This window comes from Perca flavescens, chromosome 8 (assembly GCF_004354835.1).
Source record: "Perca flavescens isolate YP-PL-M2 chromosome 8, PFLA_1.0, whole genome shotgun sequence".
Taxonomy (NCBI): domain Eukaryota; kingdom Metazoa; phylum Chordata; class Actinopteri; order Perciformes; family Percidae; genus Perca; species Perca flavescens.
Window position 1 is genome coordinate 16,570,309 of NC_041338.1, and position 10,916 is coordinate 16,581,224.

Genomic DNA, 10,916 nt, shown 5'->3' on the forward strand with positions numbered 1-10,916 from the left:
AGGAACTTGCTGGCATTTACTTTTCAAGAGTGCACCACGTAGCTGTTATTATTGTCTTTTTGTGTTACAGTATATACTAAGTTTGACTGAAGTGCTTGGTGCTGACCTTTTTAAATGTCAGAAATAGGGCTGAACGATTAATCGTTTTAAAATCGATATTTGAAAGAATGCGAATAGCTAATCGTGAAGACCGCGATAAATCGATTATTCAATAGTTAGTTGAATGTTTGGTATAACATTTGGTATAACATTTTGTATTCCTCTTTTTATTATTATTACTGTTTTTCATTAGATAAATGCTGGAATAATATTACACATGACAGATTATTTACAGTGCTATTTTCAGTGGATTTTTCATTTATTTTGTATTACTTTATTTAACATGATCATAAAAGGTGCAATATGTAGATGCTGCTATTGAACTGAGGCATATCAGAAATTTCAGTTTACAGTGCTGATATTTTTTTATATTGGAATTGTTTTTATTATTTAACTTTAGCTTTTTTGATAAATGTTCTGTGTTTGACTGTTCAATGTCCCAATGCTTATTCAAAGAAAAATTGTTTACTTACTTAAAATTGCAACTTATTGCGGGCAATTCATATCTACTGTATGTTCTCATTTCAACCAGTTTAGCTCTCTAGTCTCATGTTATAATGCTCCATGACACGTTTTATTTGTTACATAGTGAATATTGAACTTTAGCTAAGCTTTTAAGAAAATAAATAAATAGATTTTTTCCCCCAAAATCGTTCAGCCCTCTCAGAAAAAGAAAAAACAATAAGTAGCATTGCAGTGAGGGAAAGAATGGTCAAAAACATGTTCTAAGAGTGCAGATGATTCCGATAAAGTGTTCTGTAAAGGGACATTTCACTGACAATAATTGTATCTGCATGCAAGCTTGTTGTTGTTGGGGAAACCCTCAGAGCAGCTTAGGAAGTGAGTATATTTACCTCACTGGTAGTGTAAGCTTCTTATCCCATCCGCCTACGTAAAGCAAGCATTTCTACTTGTCTGACAAATATGCAAACACAATTGCACTGCCTCTAACGATTGACAACAGTTTGGTTTTCAGTGGAGAGGTGCAGGCCAAACAATTTTGGTCATTTCTTTGAGGAAAGTTCCCAGTTGTCACACCGATGGTTTTTCTTAACCGAATTCAACAAAAACAGGCCAGGGCTTGGTTTGCTGCTGCTTTCAGAAAGCATACTTTTAAATATATAGAGTATTGTGTAGAACGCTTTTTAGGCAGCTGTGTAACCTAGAGTACTACTATGATATAATTAAGCAATATTAACACACACACACACACACACACACACACACACACACACACGGTCCGTAAGCATCACTTACGTGCTAATAATAGGATGTTAAATCACACCCTTGAGTGTAATATTGCTGTTATACAACAATGTTACCAACAAAATAAAAGTTATAATCAAACTGTATTCATATTAACTCTCAAAATAAAAAAGAAAGCAACAGAGACTATTTCTAGTCCCTCCCTGTCAGCCAGCCAACTTGAGCTAACTATTGTTAGCTTGTTAGTAACAGAGACAATAGCTGGTCCCTGTTTAGTCATTTGAGCTAATGTTAGCTTTGCAGAGATTGTGGGACTTCCCAAACTGTTTAAAATATGTTCATAATATAAACACAAAACTGCTTTGCTAGCTAAATCTTGTTGTTACTAAGATATCTGCTGGGAAAACAGATTTTAGCTAGTTTTTGATTCAACTCTGCCATTTCCATGTCAACATAACAGAGTAATATTTTAATATATTATTTTATATTTTTCTAAACGTCTAGTTGACCAATCAGATTGCCTGGTCGGATTTAGTTGTTGTATAATGTGTATTTTGGGCGTTGCCCACATCACAAGCTTACCTATAAACAGTAAAACATCCTCCCAGCTATATCACCTTATAAGACCTTTTGTAATTTTCCCTACAGGAAGTTTTACAAGAAGCTTGGCCAGCAGGCGTGGCTGGTGGCAGCAATCACAGTGACCGAGTTCCTCATAGTGGTCAAGTACGACCCCAACACCATGATGCTGCCCATCCCTTTCTTCGTCATGCAGTGCTGGCTCTTAGGAATCCTCCTCATCTTTACCTGGACACTATGGCGGTTTTTCATCCGGTAAGAAGTGGGGTGGGTTACTGGGCAGGGGAGCAGGAGGTAAATGGGTTGGCAATTAAGAGAATATTGCTACTTTACAGACATAGGAAAATCTGTGCTCATTCAGTTATATTAATTATTTTGGTACAAATAATCCTTTGGTCTGCAACCATGACATTTAATAATCCCGATTTAGTTTTCAGTTGATATGTCAGTGCAGATTATAATAGCATTTGGTCTTTCATTGGGGGTCAAATTGCTATTTTATAAAGGCACCTTTTAACACAAATACAGAGAGTATAATAATCAGTTGAGCCAAACTACTGCTGTTTTACAGTCGGCTAACATTGGCTTTTGCAGTTTAATAAATAACTATTTGTTCTCAGTCACGGTTGCATTGCAATAAAGGACATCACAATAATCCATTGAATTTCATGGTTTAATGTGCGTGTGATCCCACCATCAATAGGCCCTCTGTTTGATTTTCTTTTTCCTCATGACTTGATGCAGCGATATATTTCCGGTTACTTTTGGTTTGAGTAGTGTTCCTGTTAAGCGTAGCTATGTCCCAGCATGTTAAGATTGTCGTCTATTTTCTCCCCCTCCTCCCTCCATTTCTCCCTCCTGCTCATGCTCAGCAGTAATGTCCATGGCCAGTGAGGTAGGTATAGGGGAGAGGCGCTCCCTTCTATCAGCGGTGTTGTATTTTGTTTTATTTCCCCTCTAATACATCACTGCGTGGATCCATAATTCCATTCAGAAGATCTTTGGGATCCTCTCAATAACAGAGATATTACTCACAAGGGTCCTTCTCCCGCATGGCACTTTTCAGTTTTTTTGCTGTGGTGAATTTTATGATAATTTTTTAGCATTTTCCTTCACATTATTTTGATTTTCAATTGCAGTCAGTTAATTGATACAGAAGACAGCCAGCTTGTGCTGACGCTGTAGAAGTGGTACACAGGAGACACAAGGGCTCACTGAATGAATCCCGGAGGAAGTGTTTGCACACCTCACACACACTGTGCCAGTCAGCATGCCGGCTCCTCGAACTGAACTGCCCATAACCTGATGAGAGCCAATTCGATAGTCTCCCCCACTTCTCATGGTTCACCTCCTACAGCCATACAGTACAGATACAGTACAGTGCATCAAGGACACCAGGCACTAAAGCATGCAATGCTATACTATAGTCACACAGACCTGGGTGATCGTATTTGCAAATAGTTTTAATGCTTCGTTTTAGCTTTCTTTGGTTACAAATAAGTCGGCTTTACCCCAAGAGATAAACACTTTAACCATCATTGTAAATATTATATACTGTACATACTTGTGTCATTGTTACATCTCGCTGATCTAAGTTGCTGCTGCAAACCCGACTTAAAACACACACACACACAGCAAAGAATTATCTGCAAATACTGTTTGACCCAGTTGCACAGGTTTAGGTGTGTCATGTCCCTCTCCCTCCTCTAACACGCTGCATTTGCATCAGCAGACCAAGGTGAGTATTTTGGGGATGTTTTCACTTCAGCTCCATCGACGTTGAAGAGTTTTGGTGCTTTGGTTGTTGTCGGACTGACCCTCCTCCTGATCTGGCATACATAACTGGTATTTAACCAGGGCTGCCAGCTGTAGGAGAGGTAGCCAGATTAGACATTTTAATCCATTATTCACAACCGACCTTAGAGTATTATGCGCTGACGTAAAGCCAAAAACGCACCAGACGATATATGCGATGCTGTAGAGCGGAGTGCCAACCAGCTTGGACTTTGGGCTTTTCTCCGTGGCGAGGCATATCGTGGCAGAAAGTCTCCTGTGTTCTTGTATAATTGTCGGGGCTCATGGGTTATTTCAACAAACGAACAGACTGAAACCTACTGAAAATCGCTTCCTTACCTGCAGATAATTACATTTGAAGTAAAGTGTCATCTTTTTGTCCTTGTTGTGGCGAGGTTTAAAATGTTATTTACCCCACAGAATAGACCCGGTAGGTAACACCGTAACACGTTGAGCAATCAAAGCCAGTGGAACAGAGTCTAGTTAGGGGGAAGAGTTCCCGAGGCCGATTTCTTATTAATACCGTGTCTACTTTCTTTCGATCTTCTCGCAGTGACATCACGCTCCGTTATAAAGAGACCCGTCGACGCAAACAGGAAGTCCCAACGGACCGGGAGCGCCCACTGGGCAACGTGGGCACAGCCACCCCGTCCGGGCGGAGCAAACTCAACGGCAGCTCCGAGACGGTGCGGCAGAGGAAGTCCTGAGGGGGCAACGCCAGTCTTAACCTGTCGGCAAGGGAAGGGGAAAGGACAAGGTTTGATTAGGAAAAACGAGAAGACTGAAGGAGAGTGGTGACACAAAGAAACATGTAGAGGCAAACATACAGACACATGTATGTGCTGTGTAGACTTCTTTTGTGCCTACATGAACCAAGTAGTCATTCAACAGACGCAAGGGGGGCAACTTTCATCCGGTGCATTGTCTAGTTATTGTCTTACAGTACTACATGGATTTACCTCACTCAATTTTTTTTTAGGAGCTTTTGGGGAATTATATACCGGACAAGATACATTGTTGTTATTTATACATTACTTTGGATGTTGATTGACAAGGGGGAAAAGGAAAATGCTGAATCAAAGCGAAGTAGTTCAAGGAGGGATATAGGTGACCAGGGAAGTAGCTAGACGTGTGACCAATGATCCAATGACCGCAGTTTTCCATTTTCTCAGCTGCACACTTTGTCTTAGCGTAAGCGTCAGAAACATGTCCGCTGCTGTAAATTAGCTTTGTGTTCAGTGCAGATGAGAAAAGGGAGCGTATTTGGAGCAGTAATGAGGTGTAGGTAACTGATGTTCAAAGCTTAATAATGATAATTGTTAATGTCTGTTGAATAATGGTCTGTTTTTTTTTTCTTTTCTTTTTTACAGTTTAGACTACTTTTTTCTTAGGTTTGATTGCAGGCTCCTGATAATCACTACTTATTTTACATGTGGGAGACAATATCAGCTTTTCATTTCCAGTTCAAGGTTTTCATTCCTGGAAGCAGTGGGCGTCGAGGTCCTTGTAACTGCTGCGGGATCCTCGCTCAAGCCTCTGTCCTTCAGGCTTGGTTCTTTAAAAAAAATGACAATAATCGAGATGTAACATATTCTAGTTATTTAACTGCTGATTATACATTATATGTGGGGTAGAGTTTGGGTGTTTTCTGTAGATGTTTTGTTATCGCTACTGTTATTTCACTATAACACTAGATTTTACTCAAGTTCATTTTTGTGAAATGAGGTACTGAGAAATCTGCAGCACCCTAATGAAAACACCCATGACAATCCTACTATGATACAAAGATGTGCTCCTCAGCTGTAACAGGCTCAACTAATGGCTCATTCAGTCCCATCAGAATGTGAATTTAATATGATTCCCTGAATGCCTCATGTTTTTAAATGGAACTCTGAAATTGTGTTAAAATATCATGTTCTGCATTGTCTGAATAAGCTGAAACAAAATGAAAGCCAGCCTTATCTTAAGAGGGGGAAATGATGGTTAATGTTTAGTTGTGTTTTGGTTTGGGAAGAGAAGAGAACCATCCTTTTCCGGCTCTGTGGGCTTGCCATATTGCACATGCAACAAGCCAAAGCTTAGATCCCATTCTTGCTAAAGCCATACATGCCACTCAAACAGCTGTTAAACGTCATTTAGATTTATTTTCATTTCGACTAAAGCAGAGTCCCAAAGCCATCAGTTGTGTCAGCGTACAATGTTTATATTACAAAAGGCAAATTATTATTGAAACCAAATTTACTTATGTTAAAAAAAATGGAGACCTTAACGCCCTTATTTCTGTGACGATGATTGTCTCTCAGTCTAAACATGTTGAATCATCTCAGTAGTGTTTGACGTCCTCGTCAGTTAAAAAGTAGAGTTACAAAATGTAGAGCGTATCGATTAGTCGACTGAAAATGAATCTGCAACTATTTTGACGATCGATTAATTGTTTGTGATTTATTTTCAAGCAAAAAGGCCAAACATTCTCTGGTAGGAGCTTCTCAACTGTGATAATTCTGCTTTTCTTTGTCTTATGTGGTAGTAAACTAAATATATTTAGGTTTTGGACTGTTGGGCGGACAAAACAAGGGCAACTAAATGTAAATGATTCAACTCATAATGGCAATTTTTTCCACGTTTTGCAGAATAATCTGCAGATTAATCGATAATCAAAATAGTTGAATACAACCTTAGTTAGACGTTCTCAACTTTCCATAATGCTACCAAAGATAAGCTTTACACTGAAGTCCAACTGAAAATAACACTATGTAACCCACTTGTGTCCGTCAGAATAGTCTTTGTCCTGTTCAGGTCTTGTGGCTGTCAGAGAATCAGCTGTAAGTGTCCGTGTCAGTGGTTACATCCTACATAGTTGAAGACAAAGTAGAAGACATCTGTGAATCTAGCTCCAGATTATCCTGTTGTAAACTAGGCTGGTGTTTAATGATACTATAGTCATTTTCTTGTGAATGTAATCCAGCAGAATCTACTGTTCAAATGAGAGGGTCTGTTCATCATCTATCACTTTATTTTGCCATAAACACTGAACTGAAGTTTGCCATCTCAGCAAGGCTCATTCTCATGCTTATCCAGACTCTAACAATCTTTCACCCTCTTTTTTTTGAACACAGATTATTGAGCAAATTTAAAACCCTAAAAACAATGTTTAGCTGATATGTCAACGTTTGTACTTGTTATCCCATGCTGCTCTGCTAATTCAGTTGCTTGTGAACTTGGTAGAAGTTCAGGAAAGTTAGCTTTTTTCCCCCCATTTATTATTATTTATTTTTTTTAAATGAAAGCTTTTTAGACATTGGCTGGGGGTTCACACTAGACCTTTGCCCATGCCTTGGATTGGTTGAAGTGCTTTTGTTTGAAATCTTTGAAGACCTACACCGACCCAAGTCATGAATTTGCACATCAGCTCTGAAATCACAAAATATTGAATTTAGAAACTGAACTTTTTGAGCTGTGGAACAAAATAGGAACTGGTCCCCAGAAAAAGGACTTGTGTTTTAGGGTTCAGTGTGGTTTCACTTGCAGCCACATGGGGGCAGTAGATGTTCTGTTACTGCCTCTGCCCTGTGTTCTCGTCTACTGGACAATGATCATTTGAAACTTGCTGTAAAAGTCATTTTCAACTTGGTTTGTGCATATGTAAACATGTTAAAGATCATAAAAACTGAAAGATGCTGCTGCACCACCTACTTTTATAATGTTTTCAATAAAATCGACTGAAAACCTGAGGCCTACACTGCAGTGATGCGCCTTTCGGACTTCAAAATTAAACCCTCTCATGTAATATGGCTTAAACAAACGTCAACGTTAAACGCTGATGCAGTTTTAAAGGTTTTATGATTTCAGGTTAACTAATTGTGTGTGTGTGTTTGTTCGTTCGTGTGTGTTCCGCTCTCTGTCAATATGCAGAGAGAACAGATAAGCTTACGCGCTCAGACGCTTTTGGAACCAAAATTTGTGAATTATATTATGTGGGTGGCTTCATTGTTGAGCCATATTTTTTCACTTGGCATACGTTTTTATGTTACGCTTGTCCTTTTTTTTTTGACAGTTATGAATTTGCAAATAAAGCATTAATTAAAAAAACATGCAAAGTCATCGCAGTTGCATCAAATAAACAAACGTTAACATCAGGGAGACAACATTAACAAATCTGCCCACTATAGGCTATGTATGGCTATTGTAAATTTAAAAGTTTAAACAGCGTTCAGTTAATTGCATCATGCTCACTAACTTAACCGTGACTTCATTTAGAAAACAATTAGCGATTTCATATTCTGAACATCTGAGTTTACGGTTGGACACGCCCAGGCACGAGACGGGAGGTCTCCAGGCTGCAGCCATCACTCCTGAACTCTGGTCTCAGGGAGAAAGGTGCTGCCGTGGCCGATACCGTGGACAGTAAAAGACACGCAGCAAGAAGAAACGCTAGTGGTTCACGCTGGCGCACATACTGCTATTTTGGCACGCGGTTTTGGATTTGCTTATTTTTTATTTACTTGTTTAGTGGAGGCAATCCAGAATTACTGTCGGTGAAATTATAATCATGTGTGCAATTAACAGAAGTCTAACTAAATGAACAGTCTCAGAACTTTGCCTGTTTTCTAAAAGGTTACCCAAATAAAGACTATTTACTTTTTATGAATAGGTTAGAGAGATGTATTGTTATTCTCCTAGTGTACGTATTCTCCTAGTGTCAGACACATGAAAAAACTTGTTTCATTATTTTGGCAGAATGTATGTGTTATATAGTGACTGTTGAATGTTATTACAGTCTACGACCAGTAGGGTGCTCCATCGTATTGGGTATAAGGAGTTTACATAGAGCGGGGAGTGGCAGTATACCACTAGAGTAAATGTTCCAGGTTGTAACGTTACCAACGTGTTGCCGGCAATAAAGCTAGCTCAATGGAAGTGGAAGTGTCTGCCTTTTTATGGAATATCTGAAGATATCACAGTATCCAATGCTCAATGGTGGTTTTTGCCCCTAACTGCTCCTTCCAGGCAGCGCTGTGACCGCTGCCTTCCAAGGCACCTAACCCTAACCTCCCAACGGTGCCTTCCAGGCAGCGCTGCCTGGAAGGCACCGTTGGGGGCAAAAAACACAGATAAACATATCCAATGAGGAGGCCATTAAATTCATGATTTGAGCAGTGAAGTCCCACTTCTCCTTTATTGCATAGTTTCACCCATCTTTCACCTGAATCATTTTGCATAGCCCAGTAAACTGCAATAAACCTCGGGGAGAAAATGGATCTCATGTGATGCATTTAATTCCTGGGGTTTATTATGACATAAATACTGTAGTTCACACACATCTCTGTGTAGTGCATTCATCAGTACAGTTAAAAATAAAAACTTTCTGGACTCCCTGAAACAGTTGGAGAGTATTTAAAAATGACCCCTAAAAGCATTGCAAAATGCTGTTACAACAGACACAAAGCAGTGCATTGAATATACTCAAAGCTTGGAGCGTCAAATGCATAGTGTAACACAGAGGGGTGTAAAATGAATCATCTCACAATCAAAATACAACAATACAACATTTTGAGCTCTAGACTAAATGCTGCTCATATGATTTATGCCTGAGATCTTCCTCTGAAAATGTACCACGGCCACTTTGGTTAAAATGTTATAGAAAAATCAGCCAAGCGAGCTGGCTGTTCTTTGGCGATTTTACGATAAAAAAGGCACAAATGTTCTAAAAATCAAGGTGGAATCACTTCAGATCGAACAGTAAATACAATGCAAAAATGTGCAAAATAGTCAATGTGCTCAGTCTCATCCCACAAATTGACATCTCTGACCGGGATGTTCAGATCGCTAGATCAAAGCTTAACACACACATTAATAGAAACATTTACAAAAGGATATAAAAATGTACTAAAAACCAAACCGAGCAATCAGTAATTACGTGATTAGTTTTGCAGTAACTAACAGGACACTAGTACACTAGTTAGCGGCGCGGTAACAATACAATAGCTGCCTACTCTGTTTTAAAATATATATATATATATATTTATTTCTATGATCTGACCAGTTTGAAACCTTGGCCAGTGTCCAGTATCGCTGGTGGAAACCAGTTAAGTTTGATTCTTTTAAGATATCGCAGGCAGACGCTGCAGAACCACAGCACGTTCAGACCGCCGCACCACAGCGCCAGCTGTACCACCGGGTACGTCATCCGAGGGAAGTGCATGCTCCAGTGGTTGGTAACATCACTTCCTGTCGGTAGGTGCAGCGTGTAGTCGCTCCAGTATTTGGAGATGCCGTAGGCGGCAGACACCGGCCTGCCTCTCTCAGACCACTGGATGTTGCTGTTTGAGTTACAGTTATACTCCACCCACTGAGAGGTGAAGTCCCCGAGCTGCGGGGGGTCCTGCAGCTCGGCGTCGGTCACTCGAGCGAGCGTCGCTCCCTGCACGGCCACGTACAGACCCTCCACCTTCCTTACCTCCTTCACCCACGGCAACGAGTTGTCACAGTCGAGCACCAAGATGAGGCGCGAGCAGAAGCTGCCGTTCTTCTCCCTCCACCACTCCAAGATCTGGTCCAGGCGAAGAGTGTCTCCTCCTGGTGATGAACACAGAAACCAGCCGATTACAGATCACACAGAAACCAACTATGCATGAGGACAATACTATACCATTTTCAGATTAACAAAAAAAATACCAATAGAGCATGCCATAAAAAAGTCAGTATAGTATGCCATAAAAATTAGGGATGTACCGATGCCACTTTTTTTTTTTCAGACCAAAGTACAAGTACTTACATTTGGGTACTTGCCGTTGCAGAGTACCAATGATTACTTAAAGGAACACGCAGACTTATTGGGACTTTAGCTTATTCACCGTATCCCCCAGAGTTAGATAAGTCCATACATACCCTTCTCATCTCCGTGCGTGTCGTAACTCTGTCTGACGCCCACACAGCTAGCCTAGCCTAGCACAGATGCTGGAGGTAACCAGCTCCATCTAGCCTACTGCTCCCAATAAGTGACAAAATGACACCAACATTTTCCTATTTACATGTTGTGATTTGTATAGTCACAGTGTGTACAAATAACAAGGTCACATGAGACACAGCCATATTCTAACCGTATACATACTGTGCACTGCTACTTCTGCTAGTTGGGCGAAGTGATATTACTCCAACTCTGAGCGAACTCCAGGCGTACTCTCTGCTCCTCACCACGGGGCTTCTCTCAGGTGCTGCGAGAAAATCACTCCGCCCAA

The 10,916-nt window shown here is 40.2% G+C and overlaps 2 protein-coding genes across 2 annotated transcripts in view; one reads left to right on the top strand and one right to left on the bottom strand.

The window, feature by feature from the left end:
• Window positions 1-8,595, top strand: part of ptdss2 (phosphatidylserine synthase 2) — a 32,791-nt gene extending 24,196 nt beyond the window's left edge. The window contains exons 12-13 of the mRNA XM_028585002.1: window positions 1,954-2,139; window positions 4,232-8,595. Of these exons, the coding sequence (XP_028440803.1) occupies window positions 1,954-2,139; window positions 4,232-4,385 (340 nt within the window). The 3' untranslated portion in view covers window positions 4,386-8,595. The remainder of the gene's footprint in view (window positions 1-1,953; window positions 2,140-4,231) is intronic.
• A 224-nt stretch (window positions 8,596-8,819) lies between these two features.
• The window catches only part of tmem168b (transmembrane protein 168b), a 9,196-nt gene continuing 7,099 nt past the window's right edge, over window positions 8,820-10,916 (bottom strand). The window contains exon 4 of the mRNA XM_028585096.1: window positions 8,820-10,254. Coding sequence (XP_028440897.1) covers window positions 9,707-10,254 — 548 coding nt within the window. The 3' untranslated portion in view covers window positions 8,820-9,706. The remainder of the gene's footprint in view (window positions 10,255-10,916) is intronic.